The sequence below is a fragment of the Vitis vinifera genome, chromosome 13 (genome assembly GCF_030704535.1).
Source record: "Vitis vinifera cultivar Pinot Noir 40024 chromosome 13, ASM3070453v1".
In the NCBI taxonomy this organism is placed as follows: domain Eukaryota; kingdom Viridiplantae; phylum Streptophyta; class Magnoliopsida; order Vitales; family Vitaceae; genus Vitis; species Vitis vinifera.
The window spans coordinates 21,560,377-21,573,810 of NC_081817.1; the positions used below are offsets into that span (position 1 = coordinate 21,560,377).

The window sequence follows — 13,434 nt, forward strand, 5'->3', positions numbered from 1 at the left end:
TTGCTTTTTCCAAATGTCAAATTCTTAGAGTCATGACCATTGCTGATTGGAATAAAAAACCCTTCACTTGCAAGGCTTTTAGTCAACCTTTTCATCCCATGAGCTACAATTACATAGATTATATGGATGTTTGGTATAATATGTTTTATTTACAAAGCTACCAGCATTCTTGGTTCATCCAATTTTCAAGAAATTGCAATACCAAATTTCCTGTTTGGTTTCAAAAATGGTTGACTTTCTTTGGTCTACTAGACTCCTTATTTCCTCCTGAAATTCAAGAAAAATTCAACTTCTACAAGAGCAAGACTTCTTCTCAGTCTATCACTCAGCCTATATTTATATTCAATTTTATTTTTATAATAAGTATGAAAATACTATAATTAATTAATATATTATTTTTCAATTTTTAAAATAATAAAATACATAAAAAAAACTTAAATATTCTATTTTTTTTCTTCTTAAATATATCTTCATATTTAAATATTTACATGTTTTATTCAATATATTATTGTATTCATATTTATCTTTATAATTTAATTTCGTATATCAAATTTAAAAAATAAAATATTATTAAAAACATTAATTATATATATTTTAAATTTAATAAAATATAAATTTTATATTTATGATGTAAACGATTTCATCAACATTCGAACATGAGTTCGAGCACTCAATTAGGAAGCGATAATTTTTCTGATTCAATAATCGATCCAAAAACATTAACTAAATGGTGCAAACGAAAGAAGCTTACTCATAGCTCCATGGGTGACAAATATAAGCGTGCCTTATCATCGTAATAACTAATAACTAAAAAATGCAATGCCATTCAATACATGAGTTGGCGCCCGTTACAGTGGCAGCGGCTCCAGCTCATCCTCTGACCTTGTCAACGATTCCTTGAGATTGGCGCACCTGGTCATCTAATCTAACGGTTTGGATTCGTTCTAATGCCACTCCTCACTCCTGTACCCCGCTGCACCGCCAACACTGCCAATCCTACGGTGGACAATCCACCCTTCCGCTACTACCTTCATTTCCCACCGCCTTTCCCACCGGCGTTCTGCTCTCTGCCTCCACCTTCCGATTCGCGGCTTGTTTGCATTGATTCCCTCTTGGCCGCCCGATACGATTTTACGCTACGAAGTTCGGGATTCTCTCAGGTGAGAATCGATTCGGATTCTTTTGCTTGCGTTGGAAGCAAAAGGCTTCCATTTTTAAAGAGAAAGGCACTGTTAGGTTGTCGGGAAAATTGGAGAAAATGAAAGAAAAAAAAAAATGATGGATTGTTCTCAAGGGAAAGAGAATTTACAATTGTGATACCGATTCTGTTCTTGTGCAAATTTTCCTTTGTTTTGAGGTAGTTCGGTTGCATAAGTTTGCTTCCTGAGAAAACGTAGGGAAATAAAAGAATTTGGAATCTTAGGATAGTGACTCAAATGGAGTATACTGGGGAGATTATGATGCTGGTTTTTTTTTATAGACCACGTTTGCTAGTTCTTCTGGGAGAATTTCGGTGTGAAACCAGCTATAATGGTAGGTTTCTGAAAATCATCGGTTTATTCTACTTTGGTTCTGTGAAATATGCTTGTTCAGTCATGCTTGCAGCTCGAGGCGAACTGCATACTGCATATGCATAGCTTTTGAAAAGCATATGCTGCAATTTTCTCTCCTTTTTTCTTTTCTTTTTTTCTTTTTGTATAAAATGAATTGATGTTCCTAGCTAGGGTATAGGGTTCTGGTTTGGCCTCAAATATGTCAAGAACTTCTTATGCTTAAACACCGTTTTTCTCTCCGTTCTTTAGATTTTTCACAAGCTCAATTTTGGATTGACCTAGATCACTGTTCTTAGTATTCTTTGGCCTCTTTGAGCCTGACAAAGGTATGTGTTCCTTGGATTTTCTTGGAAACTTTGGTAAAATAGAAGGGTAAGGGATGGACTTTTTTTTGCTGATGATTGTGGTTTTATATCTGTTTATGAGATGGATTGCTTTATTTATCTAAAAAAAAAAATTTCGTTGCTAGGAATATGATATTTGAATGTCAGAGCATTGTTGTTCTTCATTTTGAATTTGAGGTTTTGCAATTTTCTTTCATTTAAGTTTGGTAAAGGCAGTTCTATTATTTTCATTTGAGGAATAAGATTATCTTCTCATTCTTCTTTTAAGTTCTTGGATTTTGTGAAATTTAAATGTGGAAAAGATTATGCACTTTCCAGAAGAAGAAAATATAACTAACCAAGATCTTGAGGGTAGAGAACCTGGATGTCTTTGAACTCAATGGCAGTTCTAACAATGTTTCACAAATAGCAAGTGGGACTATCTCACCAGTAGGCTAGTTTAAGTTCAATATGCTTTAATTGCTGACATGAAATTTCACTGGTTTAAAAGAATTTGCTACCATTAGGACACTATTGACACTTTGACAAGACGCATTCTCTTGGCCTTCTTCATTTAAGCATCTTTTTAAACCCAAAATCTCACATGTCCTACTTTCTTACTTCATTCTTTGAATTTTTTATACAACTTAATTTTTCGAATATTTACTATCATATTTTGTTTTTTCTTATAAACGTTAGGAATCTCTTGGTGAAACTATTATTTTCTTCTTTTCAGAAAAAAAAAATAAAAATGGAGGAGCTTTTGAATACTAAAATCAATTAATGATTAATATGATAATATCCACATCCTTAGTAAATTTCTTAAACAAAACATTCTGAAAACTTTATGAGTATTTTTTTTTCTATAGAACTCTCTGAACAAAGTAGTTAAATTTTATTGAACTGTTTATAATGAAATTTCTTACTTAATCGTTCTTTTTCTAAAAATGTAAGCTTCTTAAAATACTTTTGAAATATTTCTAGTTGATCATTTTTACTTTCTAAAAGTCATATGAATAAATTTTCTTACCCATATTATTTTTTTATAAAAATAAAACTTAATTTGCTAAAATTTGTGGGTATTTTGATTGATTTCAAGATGCATATATCATGTATATAATCTGATAGATTTGATCTTATTTAACTTTTGCTATAATATTTTAATAGAACTACCCAATTTAATATGTTTGTCCTTGTGCTTGTGTTCTCATGTTTCATTTCATGTTTGTGAGTGCTTGTATCATTGATCAATAGTTATTCAAACATGAAAATTCTTTAATAGGAGTTCAAAGTTTATTGACTAGATGTATTATTATTAATATTTGAAATTTTATATTTATTAATGTAAATTTTTTAGCACAACAAATTGCCAGCCTCGCCCATCCCCGCCCTACCCTCCCGCCCATCAAGAATTTTCTGACTCCTGCACTGTTTGAACTTGCATGTCATGTGTGTGCATTAGGGCCCCGTCTATATACAGTTGATTGAATGGCTGAACTGAATACCTTTTTATTTTATTTTTCTTTTCCCAGATAAGGAGTGGTATCCTCCTCAAGAATTTTGGGGCATTCCAGAAATTCTCATCATCATTTGTGCAGAGATTTAGTGGTTCTCTTGTTATGGGAGCTGTAGAAGATAGAGTAAACAACAAAGCAGGCCGTTTACCAGGGGAAGCAAGGAGAATTCTCCTATCATTGGCTTCTAGCTGGGACAATGTAACTGATTCAAATGCATTGCAGGTCATCCCACTTAAAGGTGCAATGACCAATGAGGTCTACCAAATCAAGTGGCCTACAAGCACAGGGGAAACCTCACGGAAAGTTCTGGTTAGAATCTATGGTGAGGGTGTGGAAGTTTTCTTTGACCGAGCCAGCGAGATCCAGACATTTGAGTTTATTTCGAAGCATGGGCAGGGTCCTCGGCTATTAGGGCGATTTCCAAATGGCCGAATTGAAGAGTTCATTCATGCAAGGGTAATTTTATGTTTATACTTATTGATCTGGACTCTCAAATTTTCAAATTTATCAATTCTGGAAATTCCTGAAATTGAATTGGAGATTGATTTAATTTCCAGATATGAATAACTCCCACTTGATAAAGTGATCAAAGATTTCCTTCATAAGATGATTGTATCTCCGAAAGCTTCAAAGTGATCAATCTGCTGATCAATATAGAATAGTCTCCGTTGTCCAGGAAGATGGCTAAGACCTATACCCAAAGCTTCCTTATTGCTAATGATGGGGAAGTACATTATGTTAATCTTTGCTAACCAAGATTGAAAATAGGTTAATCCATTGTGCCATTCCAAACATCAGATCACTTGGATGAACACTCAAGGATAGTGTCCCAAAATTTTTGGCCTTTATTACCTCCTAAAGGCATCCCTAGGACCCTAGGTACTTATGGGCCATCCACTAATCTATCAAGAGTCTTTGCTAGTCCAACATGGGCTGGACATTGATGCATCTGTTAGAATTTTGTCATGATTAATTTTGGGGCTAGATATTTTTCAGAAGAGGCTTTTGATGATTTTCAAATTCGGGACATCAGAATCTTGGTAAGAGGATGGCATGATAGTTACATCAATAAATTGATGATGTAAACTGAAGATGGGAGACTGTCTGTGTCAACCTCAAAAACCTCCATGAAGTCCATATCCGCAGCTCTAAGGGCAAATTATTAATAATGTCCTCCACCAAGGCAAAAAAAGAGAGGGCATAAGGATTGTATTGTCTGAGGCCTCTTCAGGCTCTAAACCAACCTTTAGCCTCTTCATTATTAACAGCTAAACTAATCACTGACAAAACCCTTCTTATCCATTCCCTCCATTTAACTGCAAAGCCTTTCTGGTTTAAAATTCATCTTGAGCACTACCTTTGCTATTGGATTTCCTACATTCTTTCAGCTTGTTGGCTATCGATGCTGCCTCTAGCATCTGCATGATACAGTGAATGAACGTCCTTTGGGAGGAAGAAACAGCCCCACGTTCAACTGCCATACAAAATTCTGAAATGATCGTATACAAGCTGGTCCCTAGGCTAATGGATCTAAAATCCTTGATTGTTAAGGATTTCATTTGAACCAGTGACTACTAAGGATCTGGTAAAGCCATAGGAGACCTAGGGCTTTTTCTCTATCCAGCTAGAAATGAAATACTCAATCTCTTCTTCTTTGACCCCTCTTGTGATATCAATTTTTTGACCTACTTCCTTCTAGCAGTAGCAACCTATGAAAAGGCTAGAAGTTAACAAGTTGAAACTTGAAAGTAATTTTAGTAAGACCACTTCTATACCTGCTTTTATTTTTTGTGTTTGATTTGCCATGTCTGCCTGCTAGATACCGTTACATACACCGAATGTTTTATGCCCCATCAATTGATTTATTTTTGTCTTTTTTTTTTCAGTTCATTTGTTGTGAGTATGCTGTGTTGAGCTTTTCCTGGTTCCAGACACCAACATTTACTCACCTCTTTACATACTCAAAGAACAGTGTCCTTAGCTGAAATAAGCATTTGGGAATCATATGCATTGGGGGATATGTCTTGCATGGAACTAGAGTAATATCAATTAGTCTTCATTATCTAGGATTTTGATGTCCCAAACATCTTCAAAAAAGGTTGTTCCCTGAAAACCTGGTCCTGTGAATTTTCAAAAATTCATTCATTTAGTTTTGGGGATTATGTAACTAATTGATTAATGGGTTTTCTTAAACATTTTTTCTATCAAAAGAAACTTAAGATAAATTCATATGGAAGGAACACTTCTATTAGAGTTGACTGAAATAGTTGGTCCAAAGGCAACATAGGCATCAAAATTGGGGGAGTAGCCCTTCCCCATGCAGCCGTCAACTTTGATGAAGGTGGATTCAATACCAGTCTATGGTACAACCCCTGTAGTGGCTTTACTATCATAGTACCTGGCACTTTAAATTTAACAATTTATATTAGTATAAATTTGACATTATGGTGATCACATGGCATAAAATGCTGATGAGGACCCATATTTCAATCGAACTCACCCGCTGCATCCTTGCGCCAAGAAGTTCAACTGCAATCCTTGTAACCATAAGATGAAAAAAATAAATCTATAACCTGAATTAGAAATAAGGAAACAAAGTGTGTAATATGTTGAATAACCAATTTTCTTAAAGGATTGGTTTGGGTTCACAATGTATATCATACTCTCCAACACCCTCCCTCACATGTAGCCTCTATTTTTTGGGCTTATAAGTGGGCTTAATAAATTGAGGATATAAACAATACAATGGTCAGTGGTGAGGTTAAAACACATGACCTCCCACCAAAAGGGGATCTACTACCTGTTGAACTACCAACTTTCCTAAAAGTTTAAGCTTTTAGGATTGGGTTCACAATGTATATCATACTCTCCAACATAATATAATAAACTATTTACAGTTGGTATCCCATTAGCTACAGCTCAAAACTTCATTATAATTTTTAAATGTAAATATAGTATGTCTTTCATTTATTAGAAACCTGAATCATGTTTATGGGGTTCAGTTTATGTTTGGGGTTGTTCATGTTTAGAGGATGTAACTATGGTTTTTGAAGGCTCCTTTTAACTGCTCAATAAGGCCCATTATAAAATGAAAAACTGTTGTAGTCATCCATCAGGGGGAAAATTGCTGGAGTTAAAGGAATGGTTTACTTCAACTTTCTCTGCCCATTGATTTACTTGTTATTCCCTTCTGAAAAAATGTAATATATATTTGGTTTTTCATATGGGAACTTCAGACACTATCAGCAGCTGATCTGCATGACCCAGATATATCTGATCTTATTGCAATCAAAATGAAAGAGTTCCATGATCTTAATATGCCTGGTCCAAAGGATGTTGTCCTTTGGGATAGAATGCGGTATTTTCACCTATTTCCTTTTTTTTTTGCTTTCCCCTTTTATAAGAAATAGATAATCGGTTCATATGTACCTCAAATAGAATGAGTTTTAGTTGCATCTAAAGTGTTAGTTTAATTACCTCAAATGATGATTTGTTCTTTTTAATGCCCAGAGATTGGCTCAGTGCAGCCAAAAACTTGTCATCCCCAGAAGAAGCTAACACATTTCAGTTGGATGCTATTGAGGAGGAAATCTCTTTATTGGAGAAGAAGCTTCCTGGAAATCATCTACATATAGGATTTTGCCACAATGATTTACAATATGGTAACATAATGATCGATGAAGAGACTAGCTTAATTACAATAATTGTAAGTTTTTTGTATTCTGGTCAATTTAATTTATAATTTTCCTCACAAAATTGTAGAGACACAACAGTAGGTTGTTGATTTTCTCAGAAGCCTGTGATATTAAATTTTCTCAGTAGGTTGTTGATTTTATTTGTCATGATTAGTGTATACACACACACACACACTAATCATGGCAAATACTTCTTGTACAATCATAATATACTATTGTAGAACTATGGGGCCTTATAATACTTTGATATGGCTAGATTGAAGCAAATGACATGACTTAGTTGATGTTATTTCAAACCATGGGGGTTCAGATCCACTCTCAGGACTAGGTTTTGACTCATGATAAAGGTTGTTCTCAAACTAGACTAACATTCATATCACAATGAATATACTTGGTATGACTAATCCAGATCCTGGCTTTGAGACTCTGACTTTGGAATATGTTATTCTAACTCTTCTTCAACAAAAAAATTATGAGAAATGATACAGTTACTAATTTTTATATGATTAAGAGAAGACTAAAGTAGCTTGTATTTGAGCCAATTTAACAAATGTATGAAGTGATAGGCACAAAGTAGTAAGTGTGCTTGTTTCTCATAAACTCAAGTATATTTGTGATGGAGAAGAGTGGGTGGGGAGGTTGGGGTTTAGTGGAAGAACCTTTCTCTACCTGAATATGCTTTGTGAAAGCTCCTTTGTATTCTTTCTGAATTTCTCATCAACTAGTTACGTCTTTTTTCTTTTCCTTCTCTGGAGCTGGCAGCTTGGGTGTCCTGGCAACACATGACTTACAATGTGAATACAAATTCTCTTATATGGCAAAGGGATGTCAATTACTTTGGATTATAATTTGGAAAGAAAAAGCAATTGAAAGATATGTCTCCAATTTTGAAAGAATGTGCTAGTTCAAATATCGCTGGTTTTTTTATGCAAAGAATAGTGGGAAAATATTTTCAAGTGGAAAAGGACTCATGATTAATGAAGATATTTATAAAAGTGAGTGTACACTCATTTATTCCGTGTTCTCAATTTGTGAATGGTGGAGTCGTCTTTTTCCCTAAGTCTACCTAAAATGGGTTGCGTTGCATGAAGTCTATATGTTACAGTAAAAAAATAATTTTAGCTGATCAATGGAATAATGCTGTGAAATAGAAAAAGATTAACATTTTGGAAATGTTGCATCTTGCTGTGGTTTATCAATCCAGGATTTATAAAAGTATCAATTAGCAGAATATTTGTATTTACTTTTTGTGGTACTTGTATGGCGGATTTCTTTGGTACGGTGCATTAATAAAAGAAATTTCAGATATAGAGTGGCATCAAAAGTGAATAGGGATTTTAATTCCTTTCTTCCTCTTCTTTTTTATTTTTTTATTTTTATTTTTTACTTTTTGTTTTATTTTATTTTTCTTGTGTGGATGGAAATCCTTTAAAAGTGGATGGTTATAGGTGTCTCAAAATCCCCCTTAAAGAACACCCTTTCCTCCTAAGTGATTCTCATCGAGGACTTCACTTGACTATCAAAACAACATCAGTAATTTCTATGCTCCCCTTTTCTATGCCTTTTGGCCCTTAATCCTTTGTTAACTCACTGTGCACTTTTCTGTGCTTCTTTGCTAGATGCTGTTCGTAATATTATTGCTTGTCTATCAAATACATGATGGATGATCTTTTTGATGACTTTATATGAACTAGTGGTTCTAAAATCCTAATTTCATTAAATCTTGTTAAGCAATCAATTTGGCCCAAAAGCTTAAATTCTTAAGTAATGGATGGACAATATATATCAAACTAACGTTATCTCCCATGTGCGGCTCCATATCCACACTTGAAGAGATAAATGATGAATTACAGATCATAGAGAAGAATAAATAGATGAAAAGACTCGAACTTGAGACTTCTAGAAAATCAAAGCTCTGATACTGTGTTAGCCTGCTATTTTAATAGAAAAGCTCAAGCTGTTAGGTAATGAGCCAACAATATCTACAAGCTTAACAGATGTATCTTTCTTAACGATGAAAATGTTGAAGCTGGAGTTGGAGCCACGGGCGATCACCTGTTGGGAATAAAACTGGTTGAGAACTTTCAGTATATCCCCTCTACAGGTCTTCTAGCAATCTTACTAATCTGGGCTTGAAGCTTTGCAATATCCCACCTCTATCATTTCAACTCATAGAATTTTTCTGAGGTCTGACTATTTTTCTCATGTTACTCACCACCCAATGGAAAAGTTTAAAATTACATTTCCATTCCTTCACACCTCATACCAGTTCACTCACATTTGATTATATTACCCTCAAGTTAGATTTGTTAGATGCTCTAAGGGATCTTAAGTCCTTCAAAATTTTCCTAATCATAAGAGGGTTAAAATTTTCAATGTACTTACGCATGGAGTCGTAGATCTAAAAAAACCTGTTTGTCTCACCCAATGAGCTTATCCTTGATAGAATATAAGTTGTCACTTAAAATTATGGATGCCAAAACATGAAATTTGGCACCCACCCCCCCATCATTTAATAGAGGTACCATGCTTGGAGTGTTGAAGCCACATGTTTGAGCACAGCCCCACCTAATAGGGTTAAGTTCATAGTCACAGGTCAGTGGCCAGAAACAAGCCTAGGCAACATCTCCCTGCACAATGTTAGGAAATCTAGAATCCCATTCAGCACTGGACAGAAGTCCATCCAGTCTTTTGCAAACCAAAACCTCTTGCATGTTGAACCATGTGAAAGGTACATTCCTCAGAGGACTAAACTCCCCAAATTGCCTAAAAAATAGCCAGCTTGCCATGTCCATGATGGTGGTTTACTCTTGGTTTGTATTGTCTGATGCTGCAGACCATCTTGCCTGCTCTTAGTTTCTTGGTTTTTCATTTATTAAATTAGATGGAAAATTGATACTTAGATGACATTAGGTGAAAATGATCATTCCCCATGCCTTTGTTTATTTGAAACTCATGAAGGCATGACTATCACTTGATATGAATCAGGCACTTGTCTGCCTTTTAGTCAATATTTTTGGAGCTTAACTAGCTGTTATTCATCTAATTCTGCTCTCTTTACCAGGATTATGAGTATGCAAGTTACAATCCTGTCACTTATGACATAGCAAATCACTTCTGTGAGATGGCTGCTGACTATCATACAGAAACGCCTCACATTTTGGACTACAGCAAATACCCCAGTGGGTTCTTTTTCTTATTATGCTTTTTATGCAACTGTTTTAACTTGCTTTTTCTTTTTTCTTTTTCTTTTTTTCTTTTTTTTTTTTTTTCTCTGAAGAAGCTCTCTTTTCACCTGGAACAGGTTTGGAGAAGCGGCAGAGATTTTTGCGCATATATCTGGGCCATGCAGGTTGTATTTGGTTTTCATATGGGACAAATTAACATAGGCTTTTGTAGTGTATCTTTCTTCTTCTTCTTCTTCTTCTTTTTTTTTTTTTCTTTTCTTGTGGTAGCCATGTGGTTTTGCAGTTTAGCATTATATCTTTCTGTTTCCTGTCAAAATAAAAGTGACTAACTGAAATGAATTTTCCTATCCTATGTTGTTGAATGAATATAAATGCATTCTTGATATACTTGGAGTTATCTGAAAGCAAAGTATAAAGTGGTGCTGGTACAAACCTCTGAAATTATCAAATCTATATGCAGGTGATCAACCTAATGACCTTGAACTGGAGGTGCTAGTTCAAGATGTCGAGAAGTATACCCTTGCAAGCCATCTTCTCTGGGGCTTATGGGGAATAATATCAGTATGTCCCACCTTCTCATCCTTACTCTTTTGATAGGAATTTTGCATTATATGGTACCACTTGGGAACAATGCTAAACTGTGGCTGAATCATATTGGGATCAGATTGTTGAACATTTGGACCATGATCTGAACCCTTTGCTGTATTTTTCTTTAGTACAGTGGGAGATTTATTTTTATATTTTAACAATTAAAGTTCCTAACTCAACCTAGTTAATTTAGCTATTACGACATCATTCAGAATTTTTGCTTCTTATAACTCAACCTAATTAATTTAAACATTATGATATTATCATTTCTTTCTGCTTACCATGTGAGGTTCTAAATCATAAATTAATTTAACCATTATGACATCGTTTAGAGTTTTTGTTTTCTATAACTCAACCCAGTTAATATAACCCATTTATCTCTCCCTCCCTCCCTCCCTCTATGCTCTGGTGGCTGGCATTGTGCCCTTTTTATAATGTGTGTTTGTCCAACATGTTGAGTGCGGTGGTCCCAAACAGATGGACAATTTCATCAAACAGCACTCTTCTACCTGATCTTAATCAATTATTGGGCGCTTACCTTTTCATGTATGGACTACAGTTTTGTCCCTCCCTCCCTTCTCTATCCTGTTGGATGAGTGGCATGTTGCCCTTATCTTGTACTTTGCATTTTGGAATGCTTGATATGAATCAAATAATTGGTACTTAACCCTTCATATATGGGCTACAATTATTTGATGGCCTGGTGTAAAAGCTAGGGAAGAGAATTAATGCATTCATCCCTTAGAAGTTTCCTGGTTTTAATCATTGTATCTCTTTTCTGTTTTTCAGGAACATGTAAATGAAATTGATTTCAACTACATGGAATATGCAAGGCAGAGGTTTGAACAATATTGGTTAAGGAAGCCTGAGCTCTTGGGTTCTTCTGGACCTGCTTCTGACGGTACCACCGGTGCTTACACTACTATCTAGTTCCTAATTTGCTTTCTGTTTCTTTTCACACTGTGCAAACTGGGAATATCATTTTGAAGCATAATCATGGAGCCCATACACTGATTAGTAATTGCAAAAGAATCATTTTTATTATATTTCGAGAATATTATTTGTGTTTAAATGTTGCTTCTATTCATCAAATTGTCATTCCTTATCCTTTTATCATATTGATTTTTAATCTATGAACATTTTTACCCCAAACTAAGTGCTGTCATCCTTAAAAGTGATGGACATGTTTAAACCCCAATTTTTGAAAATTTTAGAACTAATTAAAAACTCCCATTCACATCTTAAGAAGCTGGTACACACAATGAATGAGAAGCTGGTACACTTGATTCACACATCCAACCCTGATTTGGTAATAATCATCCCCTATTAACAAGATCCCCTGTAGGATGTTTGTCCTTTCCGTTTCTCAATTCATTGAGCTTAATTTGATAACTTGCTCAAGTCAGTCTGACTTGATTTTGAACTCCATTACATTGAAATGTGAAACTGCAACAGCTATGAAGCTTCTTTGCTCAAGCTCAAAAGCCACCACACAGATCCCACACTAGATCTAGATCCCAATCCGTTTTGATTATTGAACTGGTAGATCTTGATACTCCATTGTCAATGTTTCTCCACTAGTAGCAGCTGTCCTGGTTTTTACACCTAATGTTCATGATTCCATCTAGCCGACTGAGGAAATGAACCCAGATGTAAGGCTTGGGTTCAGCTTTACCAGCTTGAAGGAGTTTAATCTAACCCACCCTGTAAACATCAACGTATCATCATCTAAACCAGGAAGGACTTGAAACTCAATTCTTTGTAATGCAAGTTTTAGCAAATGGTCTTCTTCCCTTTCCCAGTTTATTCTAATGTGAGTTCTGGTTTGCAGGTGATTTGTTCAAGAATTCAGGGAATTCATGAGCTCAGCAAGGAAGCTAGCTGGTTGGATGATTATAGCAAATAAAGAGGTTCTTCACTTTGGTTCTTGGGCGTTCAAGTCAGGCTGACCTCTGGAAACTTTTCAATCTCTGTATTTACTTCTAAGCAGGACTTCAATAACATTTCAATCATTTTATTTTTTCCCCACTACACATGGTTACAATAAAGACATTTTGGCGATATTTGGTACTTGGGACGAAAAATAAAAATGAATATTTTGTTTTCATTTTTATTTCCGTTTTAATAGGAATGGATTTGGTAATAATAATTCATTTACATATAATTTAAAATAATTTTTTATTTTTTCAATTTGACCAAGCATGTGTTGAAAGGGTTTTTCCTTTTTCTTTTTTTTTTTTCCTTTTTTGCTAAATAAAAATGGTAAAAATAATAATATTTACTCAATAAATAAAAATTAACCATAAAAGTCATACAAACTTAATGAAAATGAGATTTTATTTATTTTATAATTATTTTTTATTTTATTTTTATCATCATTTATATTTTAGTAAATAAAGAAATGTGATAGAATATTTTATAACTTCAAAACCTTAACTATAAAAATTCCATTTCTCAATTCATATTTTTAAAATTTGGGGATACACAAATGACAATTAACTTTTCTTAAATTTGTTAGTTAAAAAATAATTTTACTTATCAATAACAAGTTTGAGTTCTCTAATTATTAT

General features: G+C 34.4%; 1 protein-coding gene across 4 annotated transcripts; it reads left to right on the forward strand.

The window, feature by feature from the left end:
• Window positions 1-807: 807 nt before the first annotated feature.
• On the forward strand, window positions 808-12,977 carry LOC100253952 (probable choline kinase 2). Of its 4 annotated transcripts, none has more exons than XM_002265491.5 (9): window positions 808-1,160; window positions 3,409-3,849; window positions 6,630-6,751; window positions 6,904-7,099; window positions 10,153-10,270; window positions 10,393-10,440; window positions 10,737-10,837; window positions 11,654-11,774; window positions 12,696-12,977. In XM_002265491.5, exons 1-9 carry the CDS (start codon window positions 948-950, stop codon window positions 12,725-12,727), a joined length of 1,392 nt encoding a protein of 463 aa, XP_002265527.3. In that variant the 5' UTR covers window positions 808-947; the 3' UTR covers window positions 12,728-12,977. The 4 variants fall into 4 exon arrangements, with proteins under 4 accessions (XP_002265527.3, XP_010659060.1, XP_059597789.1 ...); XM_010660758.3 differs by having other exon boundaries at window positions 11,654-11,765; XM_059741806.1 differs by having other exon boundaries at window positions 978-1,533; window positions 11,654-11,765.
• The last annotated feature ends 457 nt before the right edge of the window (window positions 12,978-13,434 follow it).